General features: G+C 43.1%; 4 protein-coding genes across 4 annotated transcripts; 1 reads left to right on the forward strand and 3 right to left on the reverse strand.

Moving 5' to 3' along the window:
* Positions 1–151: 151 nt before the first annotated feature.
* On the reverse strand, positions 152–2,207 carry LOC122612993 (electron transfer flavoprotein subunit alpha, mitochondrial). Its single transcript, XM_043786937.1, has 4 exons — positions 2,120–2,207; positions 1,985–2,051; positions 1,748–1,888; positions 152–1,109 (listed from the first exon to the last, which is right to left on the reverse strand). Exons 2-4 carry the CDS (start codon positions 2,024–2,026, stop codon positions 300–302), a joined length of 993 nt encoding a protein of 330 aa, XP_043642872.1. The 5' UTR covers positions 2,027–2,051; positions 2,120–2,207; the 3' UTR covers positions 152–299.
* Positions 2,208–2,484: 277 nt separating this feature from the next.
* On the forward strand, positions 2,485–6,881 carry LOC122612994 (RNA/RNP complex-1-interacting phosphatase homolog). The gene is made up of 7 exons (XM_043786938.1): positions 2,485–2,625; positions 2,721–2,796; positions 3,196–3,395; positions 3,855–3,901; positions 5,938–6,045; positions 6,115–6,348; positions 6,498–6,881. The coding sequence occupies exons 1-7, from the start codon at positions 2,603–2,605 to the stop codon at positions 6,797–6,799; spliced, it is 990 nt and encodes a 329-aa protein (XP_043642873.1). The 5' UTR covers positions 2,485–2,602; the 3' UTR covers positions 6,800–6,881.
* A 4,099-nt stretch (positions 6,882–10,980) lies between these two features.
* LOC122614432 lies at positions 10,981–11,961 on the reverse strand. Its single transcript, XM_043788994.1, has one exon. It carries the CDS (start codon positions 11,959–11,961, stop codon positions 10,981–10,983), a length of 981 nt encoding a protein of 326 aa, XP_043644929.1.
* Positions 11,962–12,984: 1,023 nt separating this feature from the next.
* LOC122614838 lies at positions 12,985–14,787 on the reverse strand. The gene has a single exon (XM_043789507.1). It carries the CDS (start codon positions 14,785–14,787, stop codon positions 12,985–12,987), a length of 1,803 nt encoding a protein of 600 aa, XP_043645442.1.
* Positions 14,788–15,011: the final 224 nt, after the last annotated feature.

A 15,011-nucleotide genomic window follows, 5' to 3' on the forward strand; every position in this document is an offset into this window, starting at 1 on the left:
AAGGGAAAAATCCCATGCTAGGTGCAATTGGCAATGCTCAGTAATCAGTTTATCCTATTTACATTTACTTTGTTTGGGTCGTCTGGATTTTGTTTAAATATTTTGTGAATGTAAACAACAGCACTACTTCTCTCAACTGATAAGACTTCAATTTTCACATAGAATAGGTCTTCGGCTTGTTTTATTACAAAATTTAAGGGGAAAATCTTCCACGGACTTATGTAAAAGTTCAAATAAATGCAACAGTTATCAATTCATCGGTACACAATCTTTATACTACAACACGTGACAATCTCGCCTTACAACTTTCCGGTTAGTTCGGGCACAGCCTTGAACAGATCTGCCACGATTCCAATATCGGCGACCTGGAAGATGGGGGCTTCGGGATCCTTGTTGATGGCCACGATCGTCTTGGAGTCCTTCATGCCAGCCAAGTGCTGGATGGCGCCTGAGATTCCAACGGCGATGTACAGCTCGGGGGCCACAATCTTTCCGGTCTGACCGATCTGCAGATCATTAGGCACAAATCCAGCATCCACGGCAGCACGAGAGGCACCCACAGCAGCTCCAAACTTATCGGCCAGATCGTACAGCAGCTTGAAGTTATCTCCGGACTTCAGGCCCCTTCCTCCGGACACAATAACCTTGGCTCCGGCCAGCTCTGGGCGATCGGACTTAGTCAGCTCCTGGGATACAAATTCAGACAGGCTGCTGGCGAAGTCTCCAGCTGGAGCCTGCTCCACAGCACCACTTCCTCCGCTGGTGGCTGCTGGTGGGAAGTTGGTGCTCCTCACAGTGATCACCTTAACGGCATCCTTCGATTTCAGGGTGAGGATGGCATTTCCGGCGTAGATAGTGCGCACAAAGGTGTCCTCCGACTTAACATCGATGATCTCCGAAATGGGCGACACATCCAGTTTGGCCGCCACGCGGGGCAGCACGTTTTTGCCGAAAGCCGAAGCTCCGGCCAGGATGTGGGTGAACTTGAACTGAGATTGGGCGGCCAGGACCAACGGGGTCAGGGATTCCGCGGTGAATCCGTTGAAGGCGGCGTTCTCGGCCACCAGAACCTTGGTCACGCCATCCACCTTGGAAAGAGCCTCGGAGGCCTGGAAAATAAGAGTGGTTATGTAAGATTATCAACCACAGCAAAAACTTATAATCACTAGAGAGGGTCTAGGGTGGTTCCATGTTTTTAATTTAAATGACTTGGTCTTTTAATCTTAATTACATTACTGAAATTAAGATGTGGTCATCTACCAAAATGACTTTGATCGGCATTTTTAAAACAAACTAATTTACTGCATTAAGTATTGATTTTAAACAAACTTTTTTGTGCACTTGCTGACTAAATCTAGACTAAGCCCAATCTTACAAAAAACTTTTATTTAATGTTTTTTGTTAGTTTAAATGTAAAATAAAATGGGAATTTAATTGGATTTGAGAATAACTTGTACTGAGTGTTTGATGGAAAGCTATTTGTTTTAATAGAGATCCTTGCAGGAGATAAATAGATGATATAGATTTGGCACTTTAGTAAATAATTCCTGTATCTAAACGTAGTATTCCGAACAACACAAAAGTATTGTTTTCTATCGAGATATGTTTATATAACCTTTTGCCGGTATGATTGCTGCCTGATCGCAGAGATCTGCAGATGCAGGCTCAGTGAACTTGGCTAGATTATTTCGCGGCATTTCGTGACTGCAGGTGGAACCACCCTAATGTGAGACTTCTTGGGACTTACGGGTCCGCATTTTGTGCCTGCCACCAGAACTGTGACGTCACCACCGATCTTCTTGGCCGCGGATATGGTGTTCAGGGTGATCGGGTTGAGGGCCTCATTGTTGTGCTCGGCGACCACCAAAGTGCTCTTGCATCGCTGCAACTGCAAATGGGAAAATTAATACATTGTTATTTAATTTTTTAATTTTAAGCCATCAGCGCCTGCGCCTTTTTATCTGGTTAATAATTTTGCACTTACGATGCTGCTGCGCATAAGATTACGCGTGTTGCTGGCAAACATATTGGGTGTTGGTTGGTTGATGGAGCTGTCCACGCGAGGGAAAATTGTTGTTTGATTAATTTAAGTCTATTAATACTTCATTAAAACTCTTACCTTCGCTACAAAATCACAGAAAGTCCAAAGGTTTCCGCTGATTTAAGCGTTTGTCGTTTTTTGGTACCTCTTACAGATGCACAACAGCTGTTACTTTACAGGTGGAGTCTGTTGTCTATGTGAACTTTTAACAGCACGCACTTAAGCTCAAAAGTGTGATAAACTATTATCTGGAAATAATAGAAATATAAACATACACTTCATTGAATAAATAAACATAATGCTATGCCATATTAAATAAGATCATTTAGAATAGATTATGAATGTTGTTACTTCAGTTACAGAGCGACTGAGTGCGTTTTAACAGTAATCGTGACCAGTCACAGTTTAGCTAACAGTGTCAACTCAGCAGCATATGTTTTCCTCGCGTGATCTGGCAACACCTTAACAATCATTCTTGTTGCAAAACATTCTGAACAATTTCTAAAGAAATTTCGAAATATCCGTTTCAAAGTGGGGTAAAAGGTTAGGAAAACAGAGAAAATGAGCAAAGCCATACCAGACAGGTGAGTGCAGCCCAAAAACATTGGGCCGAGGATATCCCACAGTAATCAGTGTTGTTTACGCTGGTCTCATGCATTTGTTTTTGTGCCAATTGCAGATGGTTGAACTACAAACCGATTGGAGATCGTGTTCCTGGCACTCGCTTCATAGCATTCAAGGTGCCGCTGAATCAGGTGAGTTCACGAAAATCCCCCGCCCGCCCAATGGCCACACTATGCCCGCACTATGCCCGAGATCCAAGAAACCAAACCGGTTGACAGGAGAGCCGCCAATTGATGGATGTTGAAAACCCAGGATATGGACCACCGACTGCGCGGCTCTCTAAAAATATAAATAACAACGGACGACGACGAAATTTGTGCATTGTAATTATGCATAAAAGTGGCAACTGGAACATGGACCCCACATGAATATTAAATTAAATTGTTTTTGCTTAATTAAATAACGCCACGGATCCTCGGCCTTTATTAATTGCCTGCCCTCCGGGCATTTTGCATAAATTGAGCAATCTATAGCCGTCCATTGTAATGCTCTCGTATATTTGCTCAGCTTCCTTTTTTTATCTTTTGCAGCATGTCAACGCCAGAGTGAATGAGAATCTCCGCCTGGCGCCCGAATCCCTTCTGCAGTCCGTCCCCGATCTGGGTCTCATCATCGATCTGACCAACACGAATCGATACTACCAGCCAAGTGCCCTAACCGACCACGATGTGCGTCACCAGAAGCTGATGATCCCCGGGAAGCAGACGCCTTCGCGGGATCTAGCCGAAAAGTAATTATAAATTGAAACAACTACTAATAGGACTATGTATTAGCTTTCGCGTGAAAATGTTGTAAAAGTCTTCAATAATCCCATTAATATAAGAGCAATACTGTAGAATATTCACGAGAAATTAGAAACATGAGTAATTTAGGTTAAGTGTTTTTACTCCATATAATAACGTCCATATGTACATTGTTAAATATCCTTAGGCATATTGTAAGTTGGATTCTTGTACTGCTCTTTTAAATATTTATATATTATATATACTAAAATGGTGTGTTTTAGCATTAAATGTAATATAAAACATTGTTTTTAAATTAAAATATTCTTGTTATTAGTACCTTATTTACAATTTAAGTAAATTGAAACGATAATTGGTTACAGCAAAATACCAATCAAAATTGGGATTCGCCATAAGATATTACCCTATTACCATTAACGATCAATATCTTTCCGATGTCATTGCAGATTCTGTGGTTTCGTGGCAGACTTCCTTGAGAGCAACGCGGATAATGGTGAGTGCTGACAAATCATCCCACACATCATGATCTTTGAGGCTCACTGCCGTGGGAAACGCTTTCCCGTCAACAATGCAGATTCAGATGCATATCTGTCCACACAATTAGAGCCGCAAAATATGCAAACAAATCGTATCAAAGGGGGCACCCGCAATTACCACGTATCCTAATCCCTGGCTGCACTGCCTCCAGAGATTCCTATCAGCCGGCAAGCACACAGCAAACATGGCCAAAGCGGTGAAATGTGCTCGCGGTGCTCGCAGCCAAGTGCCTGAAAAGAGAAATACTCTATTTAACCCTTTAACAGCCAACTGGCGCACCGATGTGGGCGCGCACACACTCAATCAGTCAGTCAGTTTTTTGGCCTTTGAGTTGAGCCCGAGCTTGAGGCTGTCTGCCAGTCGGGAGCCGGGCAAACAAATCACTTACGGAGCACGGAGCTTAGTCATGCGCGAGTGGGGAAAAGGCATTTCCAATTATGCACAAAGGCATGCGAGGCCATCGGCAAGCATCTTTTCATTTATATGTGTAAAATTCAAATGCATTAATGCAGAGAAGAAATTAAATTCGTATTATGACTTTACGACTGCCGTAGATACTTTATTTTCGAATTTTAAAAATCCTTCTCTAGATTAAAAACACGTTAAACTGTGTTCCATTTTCACTGTGCAGCTCATAAGATCAAGAGAATTCTTGTGCTTAGTGTATACTAATATTCTAAGAAAACTCTTAAATTATTAAAATATCGAACCTAATTATTCATGCATAGTAGAACAAGTTTTTAGGGTATCAAACGTCTGTGTGCTGCACATTCTTTCGAAAAAGTGGGCGCGGATAAGACCTAAGTTTCGCAGGCACTTTCATGTAGCGCTAATGTATGTGCGAACCAATTTGGCTTACAATATGCAAAAATGTTGGCCAGAATGCCTTGGCGGATTCTGATGCCTGATGCCGTCTAGGGCTTAATTAAAACACGATCTGGCGCCGCGGAAAGTCGCGTGGAGCAAACAATAAATAAATACACGAAGGCTGCCAACATATTTACAACGAAACAGATCGGGAAAATAAGTCAAATCCGAGGTGGTCGCAACTTGTCAACGACCAATGAGGCTAGAAAACAAGGCACAGTCGTTGGCCCAGCGCAGAGCACAGTGGAATCATCTGCAGTTTTACGCTAAATCGGCCGTTTCATATTGAAAAACACTATTTAAACATTGTTTTATTTTAATAATCACATACGTAGTTGTAAACAACATTATCAAGTTTTGTAGATCTTCTCACATGCGAGTATTTCATCAAATATATTAGGTTATTCCCACTGTATTTGGTATATCGACAAGGATGCGCCGTGCGTTCTCGTAATTTAATTTCGTTATTCGTTTTGCCTGTAAGTTGGCTTAAAAGCAAACCAAACATGACGTACTGACTGACTGACTGGCAGCTTCGCCCGCTGTCAATGACCAGGGAATCCAGCAACCAGGCCAAAGCCAAAGCCCAAGCCAAAGCCAAGCCGAAAGCAAAGCACCCGCACAGTGCACAAAGGCAGGCCACCGCGACCTGGTGGGTTGTCCATGCCCCTCTGGAAACCGCTTGCGAATCCCTCCTGCTGACATGTTTTTGTGAAATTTATAGCCAATGTTATTATTGGCAGAGCGCGCTGTTTTCTAGATTTAGCTCAGGTCGCTTCTGCTTTTATGCCAAATTGCCAGGCCGGTTTTCTCTGTTGCGGTCCCGCCGCGTGGGTGTTACCAAATGGGCGTGGAGCGAGATTTGGGAGGCTTGGAGCTCGGGAGAGGGACATTCCTGTGGCCGTGTTTGAAATGAAATTTGTAGCAATTTGCAGCAACATGCGGCACTGCAGAAAGGCTGTGGAGCGGCCTCTAAACAGGGAAGAAATATCACCCAACTTGGTTGACTTCGATGCCAAGAAGACTCATTTAACATTTGAAGTATTTAGTACTGCAGCTTATGTTTATATATTTATTAAAAAGTCGAAAATTACGTTATCCAATGTCATTCCTGTATTCTTGCAGACAAACTAATTGGAGTCCATTGCACACACGGAGTAAATCGCACTGGTTACCTGATCTGCTACTTCATGATCTCCGTGTTGAACAAGTCCCCTGAGGAGGCGATAAAAAGTTCGTAGGAGCTCTTTGTTTCAATACAGTTTCGTTATTTATACACACTCCTCTATATGTGACTTGCAGCCTTTTCTTCGGCCCGCGGTCATAAAATCGAACGCGACAATTACGTGAGCTCCCTAATGACACTCCCGAATCAACAGACCAACAGGCAGCGTTCTTCCACGGAGAGATCTTCCGCGAATCGCAGTAAAAAGGACCATAGCAATAGGTATGGCTATAGCAGCAAACCAGAAGATTGGCGTCAGCCAGTTAGACATTACCCAGGGGATGAAGATGTGCATTACAAATCCAAACACAGTAAGTATGCCAATATTAATTCATATCAGCTTAATTAACGTATGTGCTTAGAGGGGAAAATAAAAATGTTGAATTTTATTTATTATGTTATCTCTTCCCTTTTAAATTACTAATATCAACCTTACCCCATATTGTAAAATTCGTTCCAGGAGACTTGAAAGCCTCCACATATGGTCGCTGGAAACAGGAACCCTATCAGGACCCCCACGACCATCCAAGAGGCAGCCGCTGGAGCCAACATACTTATTTCCGCAGCTATGGAAGGGATCAAGAGGAATGGCAGGATAGGACTCAAGGGTACCAATCACGAGAACGCAATGAGCAGAGCTGGAGACGCTATCACCAGTACCAAAGGGACTATCCGAGCAGAAACTACAGCAGCAGAAACTTCAGGGAAAGAAACTTCAGCGAAAGAAACTACAGCGAAAGAAACTACAGCAATCAGGAGTAGCCGCTTAGTTCCGTTTAATATTTTAAATTTACAGAAAACCCCCACTTGATAGTAATAAATTTCCAACGGTGTGATGAGCGAATTGTTAATTATTGCTAATTACGTGCAACTACAAGTAGAACAATTAAAATTCATTTGAGACCACAAAATGATAGTTAACAAGCAGTCGGCTCAGATCGTGTGAAGATACAATAAAAGTTGAGAAAAATTTGCATCTCGATAAGCGAGGAGAGCGCGTGAAATTCCAGGAAATTAGTGATCATCATGGCCAGCGGTGCCGGCGGTGCCGTCGGTTCTGCTCCTGTGTCAAAACAAATGTCGAGATTGGCCGGCAAAACGCTTAATAAGCACAGTGGGCTTAGTCGGCGACCGATAGCAAACAAATTGTAGCCTTTAAATGGAGTAATTATTTCGCAGTGTATGAGAAACCAATTCAAAGATATAAATAATTGAATTGTAGTTCTATCGTTAGCAATATACTGCACATCTGTAACATATACGCACATACACATAATTTTAAGTTATACTTGGGATCCTCAACCCATGGTACCGCTTCCTTGAAGTACCTGTCACGTTGACGGCTCCTGATCGGTTCATTATTTCGTCATGGTGGTCAAATGTCAACTTATTAGCATAAATGCCGCTGCTGTCGCCTCCGCCCATCGCCTCCTTTATGCATTTTAACCCTCGGGTTCCGATATCGGCGCTTTATCTTTGTGCAATCTTATCGCGGCCGCACGATCAACGAGTGTCATTATGGGCCAGGGTCTGGGGCTCGGACAGCGACAAATCGTTGGCCATTACAATGGCCTGGCCATCGGGAGAACTGGGAGAGGAGGATGGGGATGGGGATGTGGCCGTGGTCGTGGTCGGTCGGGGAGGCAAGGATCGAATCGATCGGTCGGGATGCGATCTGAGTGCCCGATAAACGCCTGTTGTGTGGCATGTGGCGTAAAGTTGTTTGTTGCGCTTAATTGGACAGCGTTTCATTTCGCGGCTGCTCGGTTTGCTACCTTTACTTACTCTTTATTTTTAGCATCTGACTGACCCAAAGACGTGGCCAAATGGCATCCAGCGAAAGTGCCATCAAATGCGCCAGGCGATGTCCGAAGATCTTTATTCGATTAATGTCTGCAGGAGGCTCTTTCTTGGAAATATTTAGAGTTGATTGGGGACAAACGAAGCAGGATGATGGAGCTTTCAAATGATCGAATTCAAATAATTGAACAAGGGAATAAAAGCTAGGACTTTGCGGCAAGCTTATCTGGGATTTATTTTACAAATCCGCCTTGCTTTCAGTATGCTTAATAATTTATCGACTGGGCCAACAAATATGTTTATGTCTGAAATATGTGTATATCAACATTAAGAACTCGACGTATTCTATACTTAAGTATGAAATAACTATACAATTATGAGTTAATTATTTAATTAATCCATGCTTTCATCAATCCAATGCGATTTTAGCTTTGTTACTTTAGAATTTTTCTGCTAAGCCAGTAACATTCAAAATCAAAGATTAAACTTAAGAAGTATAAGGGTTTTCTGTATAGGTTTTATGCCCGTGATTATTATGTGGGTCTTTTGGTCATGCCGACGACGTGGACCCAGTGACACACCTCCGCCCCTCTGCTGCCATAAATTGTTGAATCAGCCAAAAATGGCCAATTGTCAGTTGCGTGTGCGGCATATGTTTTTTACTTTTTACGCCTCCAACAAGAGCACACATTTTTTCATATTTCTCTCGTTCGTTTGGTTTAGTTTATGGCCGCGAAGGGAAAGACGACTGGAAAGTGTTGCCAATTTCCACCGACTGCAGTCGACTGTGCCGGACTTGTGGCCATTTATCTTAGCATAACTTGGAGCGCGATAATTGCATTCCTCGGACTTGGCCAAGATCGAGGAGCGAGGCCACTTTGAAGTTCGGTGCGGACAATTAGGCATGGCCCATAAATTGCCATCTCATACATACATATGTGGCGATGCGGCGAAAAAAGGAAGCGCGGCATTGATTTAAATAATAGTGTTTAACTTTGCAACCAATCCCTGGCCATCCCTGGCCATGGTGGATGCTGCTGGAGTCAACGACAATTACCTGGCCATTTCAATTAGCCGGCAAAAAACAAAAGCTGCTGCAGAATCCATCCAGTCAATCAGATATTGGTATCAATGACGGCCCAGTCCGAGCTCTCAATTGTTTCCGCTGGCCTTTTGTCTGCTTCCCAGGTGATTTACGGTGTCGCCCTGTCTGGCTGATAAAAGAGTTGACGGATTGAATTGCCGTTCGCAAAACTGCGTAACAGGTGAGAGATGGTGGTGCAGTGCTACCAGGATTGAAGTGAGTAAGCTTTAAATGAAAGAGCTATTAGAAATACTATACTATACTAATAATTTATGTTTACTTTGAACCATCCATTTAATGGAATATTCGTATAAACTTGAATCGTTGAAATAGGAACTCACTTTCCCTTTTGCAATATTATTTTTAATTTAACAAAAAGAATCAATAACTTGCGATGGTTTCAACACATACGCTTAAGTAAAATAAAAGCAGTAAAATCCCTTTTTACTTACCCTCAATCGAAGCGCGATGGCAGGGAGCTCCTGCAACACTTGCCATTTATCGCCGTACGCAATCTTAATTAAAAGCCGCCCCCAGATTAAAACAAATGTTTACTTTAAAGCAGATACGGATCGCGCAATCACGAAATCGATTCAGTTCGATTCAGTTCAGTTCGATTCCGTTCAGTTCGATTCGATTCGAAGCGCGTTGAAAACACACGAATTGGGCAATTAAAGCGGCTGAAGGGCGAGAGTTTATCGTTGATTTTTGCGATATGGATGCGAGGCACGCACATGACCCTCCCACTCATTAAGAGGAGTCCTACAAACCGGGATGTACATGGGCCGCTTGGCAACTCCATTGTCTGGAAACTGTGCCACACAGAGAAAACAATGACTCAAGTTTGCGGAAATAATTCTTACTTTTGGAACTGCCATGTACACGCAAATTACACATAATTTAAAAATATTTATTCGTATCAGTGACTCTTTACTTTTTTAGTTAGTTTACTGTTTCAAGTGAATTGATATGGATTATAAATATTATTTATTACATTTCACAACATGAAACTAGCATATGCTCCTACGAACTACTAAACTATTTCGCTCAGTTATATATGTAATATATGTATATGGTTTTACTCAACTGGATTTTTCTTGAAGTGCAGAGATAGCCCATAATTGGGATGAACTGACGATGCTGTCCCAGATCGCCCGACTTGTCTCCAGCTGAAACTCAAACTCCCACTGAGTGCATTCCAGGCCATCCCATTTATCCTTGGCTATTGCAACTCCTCCTTCTTTTGGCCATGGCGCCGAGGCGTAAACTTTATTGTCGCCACATTGCTGCTGCATACTTAATGGCGCCACAGCGACAAAACACACGAAAAAAGTGCCAGGCGTGGGTGTCAACGAACTTTAAAATCCAAATCGAAATCCACCCACCCACCGCAGGGGGCGGTATCTGCCCACACCAACACACTGAGTTGACCCGAAAATTCCATTTTCGCAAATATTTGCGCAAGTCAGCTCCATTTTTGGACAAGTCACCCCTTACTTCTTGGCCGGGTTCTTATTTTTCTGTTATCATTCGGACTGCATACAATGGGCTGTGCAAATTGCTCAGGGACTTGGCTGGCAAATGTTTTGGAAATATCTCAAGTGCTATTTATTTCGAGGGTTCCAGGCCACAGGGTGGTTTTCACATTGCTCGTCTTTTTGGGTGTATTTTGGATACTGCCTCAAGCTGCAAGGAAAATTGCTCAGATAAGCATTGTCATAAAACTTTGATCTCAAGTCTTAGACGGTCTTTTTGGTTCCGTGTACCAGGTACTGTGTAATGTGTTTGGCTCACTTTGGGGCTTGTGGTGAAGTCGTTCTGCAGTTTTTGTGGAATATAAATTGCTCATATCCAAAACATCCTTTGAGAGTGTTCTCCAACATAACAGAATGAAATGTTGTCCCATTTTGTCTGTCATATAGGCTTTACCATATTTTATTTCCAAAAGGCGTGTATTCCTCTTATGCTGTACTATTCTCTGAAGCGTGCTGAATAAATAGTACATGGTCTACAAATTTAAATGTAGGATGATCCGTAAATTTAGGGAACCACCACCATATTAACCACATCTGTATTTGAAAGTGAAATGTAACTTGCACGCAATAACTTCTACAATGAAGCTCAGTAAGGCCATTGAATAGCCGAGCACAAGCGAAATCGCTGGCATCACGAAGTAATAGAGACCCAAAGGCTTCGCCTCCAAGTGCTCCGTAATGGGAAAGCTAAGATATCCCTGGCCCACCGACTCGCGATAGGAATCCGAGGCCATTTTATTCACTATGCCGCTCTCGAAGGCATGGAACCAGGCCCTACTGAGGTGGTGCTTGAGGAACCACTTCTTGCTCATGGGGAATCCGGCAAAGAGGAAACAGATGTCGATGGGTATGCGACGGAACTTTGGATGCCGTAAGTACTGCTGGGCGTAGACGAACATGTCCATGCGATCTGGAAACAACACATAGGCGTACTTCTGGTCAAAGTTGTTTCGATGGCTGACTAGGGTTTCCGAGGGCACTGTTCTCACAGCGGTCCAAAGCGACTTGGGAATGTGATGCTCTTGAAAGATCATCCTATCATACGGATCGATGAGGAGCGGAATATTTGATGCAGCCAGTTCCTCGAAGGTTTGTATCTGCTTCTCAAAAATCTCCGAAATGAGCATGCTCTTCAGCAGCCCCAAATACATGGTGGAGTACACAAATCCTGAAATGAATAATACTCCAAACAGAATGAAGCGTTCCGTTCCCTGGATCGCCTTCAAGTGGAAGCCATTAAATAAAAGTGAGCTGTAGACTTCGAGCAAATTTCCACTAAAGTCCCATTTTCCGCTTCTAAGCCAGTGAATCAGACAGAGGAACAAGGAAATCAGAAATACATAGGTGGCTAAAACAATCCACACTTTGGTGTTGAACGGCGCTGTCAAGTATCTGTAGCTATGCAGTGGTTTTCCATGCGGTACAATCACATTGGCAGGAGCGATCCTGACCTCTCTGGAGATGAAAAACACTTTGGAGTTTTGAACCAAAGCATCGGCGCACATATCCACAGTATTATTCAGAATAAATTGAGTGCAATTCAGTGGTGAGTCGTTGGGTGTATGAACTGGTTTGAAAGTAGCGTTTATGTTCTTCATAAAGGCGCGTGCAAATCGCATAAAGTATCCAGCATAGATCGTTTTGCCATTTCTATCTGGGTAAATAAAACTTCGGGGAACATTGTTGTACGCAGCCACGCGAACTTGGTAGCCATTAACATTTCGAAATGTGCCGCGAAACTTCGCATAGTCTTCGATATTAGTTTCCCTTATCCTCAGACTCGGAAATAGTATTTTATCATAGGACAGTCCTGTGTATGTAGAATATATTAAGAACTTGACGTATCCCAGTCGCCAAGCATAATTTATAAAGCGCTTCCACTTATCTTCCTCGATTTGTTTGTCGATCACTAGGAGAAAGTCCACCAGCTGAAAGCTCAACTCAAGTTTGGCCAAGAGTTCATAAGGTGGCTCATTACCCACTATTATAAAGAGCTTATTAGCGTTTCCCACGTGGTTCCTTAAGCTGGTGATATTGAAGGCTTCCAACGAGCTGTATACGAATCTCGATGTGGCTGCTTCAAAGGGTATTAGGTTGTCCAACCGCTGGCAAAAAATAATATTAGTGGAGATTGTCAGGCGCTCGTTGAGTTCATTTATAATATCAGGCAAACTTTTGCCAGCTATGAAATTTATATGGGTAATCACAAGATGCATCAGTGCTAGAAATGTAGGGAAGAAAATCATCTGAAATGGAAACAAAACTAAGCCATTATTATTTTTATTTTATTTTAATAACATTTAAACAAGTCTTTATTACTAATAACAATTATTATTAAAATGTAGGTAAAATGGAATATTTTAGGAACCTTTGTGATAGTGTAGTACCACCTGTATTAGTGTATCTTTAGCTAAGTTATGTTTATTTATAGCGGACAAGGACAGGTAACACTTCTTTTGTGAAGACTTTACAACATGAAGAATGCAGAAAAAGCTTGCGAAGCAGACATCACAACATCAATCCGTCACTCAATCAACATCAACATGACCGCCTCCTGGACAACCGGTGCTCGTCATCGTCGCCTTGCTGCATCCCAGGAATTCCCTCATGCGCCAGGCCGTCATCTCGATGACAAAGCTCACAAGGGCCAGGATGTAGCCGATGGCCAGAGCAATTGCCGGCATGACGAAATAATCCACATCCAGCGGCTGGGCCTCCACATGCTCCGTGATGAGGAAGCTCAGGTAGCCCACGCGAACTGCCTCGAAGTCGGCGTCCAAGGCCAGTTTCCTCGTAAGACCACTCTCGAAGGCCCAGTACCAGGCCCGTCCCAAATGGTGCTTCAGAAACCATCTCTTCCGCATCGGAATGCCAGTGTAGAGGAACGAGAAGTCGATGGGAATTCTCAACAGCTTCGGATGCTTCAGGAACTGCTGGGCATAGTCGTATAGCGCCATTCGATCCGAGAACAGTATGTACGCGTAGTCCTGATCGAAGCGATTTCTGTGCTCCAGAAGAGTCTCAAAGCTGACCAGCTCCATTATGGGGGAAAGTATCTGGGGCATATTGTACTTGGCGAACAAGAGCTTATCGTATGGATCCACCATCAGGGTTATGTTGCTCTCCACCAGTGCCTCAAAGGTGTCAATCTGCTTCTCGAAAACCTCCGAGATCAGCATACTTTTGAGTAGTCCCAGATACTCGGTGGAGTAGACAAATCCAGCTATGAACAAGACTCCAAAGAGTATGTACCTCTCCCTTCCACTGATTTCCTTCAGGTAGAATCCACTGAACAAAAGTGAGCTGAATACCTCGAGCAGATGCTTACTGAAGTCCCACTTCCCGCTTCTTAGCCATCCAATAAAGCTCAGGAAACTGACCACCAGCAGCACATAGACGACCAAACAGGCCCATACACTCCACTGAAAAGGAGCGGTCAGATAGCGGTAGGAGTGGAGCGGTTTCGCGTGGGTCACCAGAACATTCGCCGAGGCTATCCTGAATCCGTGGGTCAGGCTAAACGCGGCGGGATTCGCTGCCAATGCATCTGCACACACATCCACTGTTTCATTGACCAAGTTCAGGGTACAATTCCCGGGAGAATCACTTGGGGTGAGCACTGGCACAAAGCTGCCATTTCTCGAGCCTATGAAAGCTCGGATGAATCTCATGTAGAACCCAGCGAATACCTGCTTGCCCCAGCGATTCACGTATAGCATGGAGCGCGGAGCATTATTATAGGCAGCCACCCTGACCGGATAGCCATAGAGATCCTTGAACGATCCCCGAACGGATATGTAGTCCTCTATCAAAGTCTCCACTATTATGGTTTCGGGAAATATGATTTTGTGATAGAGTTTCTCATCGAACGAGGTGTAGAATAGCAACTGAACGTATCCTTGCTGCCAAAGGTGCTTCACAAAATCTAGCCATTTGGTGCTCCTTTTCAGATCGACCGGTTCATCGATCACAATGACATATTCAGCAAACTGAAAATGTAAATTCAGGGCATGGAAGAAATCATAGGGTGGTTCGTCTTCGCCCATTATCAAAAAGATTTTGTTATCAGCACCTAAATTATATTCAACTTGTGGGAAATTTAACTTTTCAACTGAGGCGAAGATCATCAAGCTTATTGGTGCCATGTGTCTTAGATACTTTTCCTCGTATTCACTTAGTTTATCGGATTGGTTGCAATACAACAAGTTGTTGGAGATAAGTAGGCGTTGGTTTAGTTCAATTATTATATCGTTAAGAACTTGAGTCCTTACAGAAGAGATAGCAAGAAATAGTAGAAGTTTGAGGAGATTGGTAGAAGGCTGAAGGATCATCTGAAAGATATATAGAGAGTAGAGATACTTGAAAGCTTAGATTAGGATAGACAAGGATGTTGAACGGAAAGATGTAAAATAAAGATCGATAGATGAGAGTTTGGTGATAAATTATGTTTAGGTTTTTTGATACAGCACATGTGAGACTTTCATTTTTACCGCGACTAAAGTCAGTCTGTGGTTGTGTTATGTATTTTCCGAATAAAGTTACACCTCTGTTGATA

Source organism: Drosophila teissieri, chromosome 2R (genome assembly GCF_016746235.2).
Source record: "Drosophila teissieri strain GT53w chromosome 2R, Prin_Dtei_1.1, whole genome shotgun sequence".
NCBI lineage: Eukaryota > Metazoa > Arthropoda > Insecta > Diptera > Drosophilidae > Drosophila > Drosophila teissieri.

Coding starts and splice junctions, on each gene's coding strand:
- LOC122612993 (XM_043786937.1), bottom strand. CDS start 2,026: ATGTTTGCCAGCAACACGCGTAATCTTATGCGCAGCAGCATC. Junction 1,889..1,984: donor ATCTTATGCGCAGCAGCATC/GTAAGTGCAAAA, acceptor TCCCATTTGCAG/TTGCAGCGATGCAAGAGCAC. Junction 1,110..1,747: donor CAGGCACAAAATGCGGACCC/GTAAGTCCCAAG, acceptor CTTATTTTCCAG/GCCTCCGAGGCTCTTTCCAA.
- LOC122612994 (XM_043786938.1), top strand. CDS start 2,603: ATGAGCAAAGCCATACCAGACAG. Junction 3,396..3,854: donor TCGCGGGATCTAGCCGAAAA/GTAATTATAAAT, acceptor ATGTCATTGCAG/ATTCTGTGGTTTCGTGGCAG. Junction 6,349..6,497: donor GCATTACAAATCCAAACACA/GTAAGTATGCCA, acceptor AATTCGTTCCAG/GAGACTTGAAAGCCTCCACA.
- LOC122614432 (XM_043788994.1), bottom strand. CDS start 11,961: ATGTGCGCCGATGCTTTGGTTCAAAACTCCAAAGTGTTTTTCATCTCC.
- LOC122614838 (XM_043789507.1), bottom strand. CDS start 14,787: ATGATCCTTCAGCCTTCTACCAATCTCCTCAAACTTCTACTATTTCTT.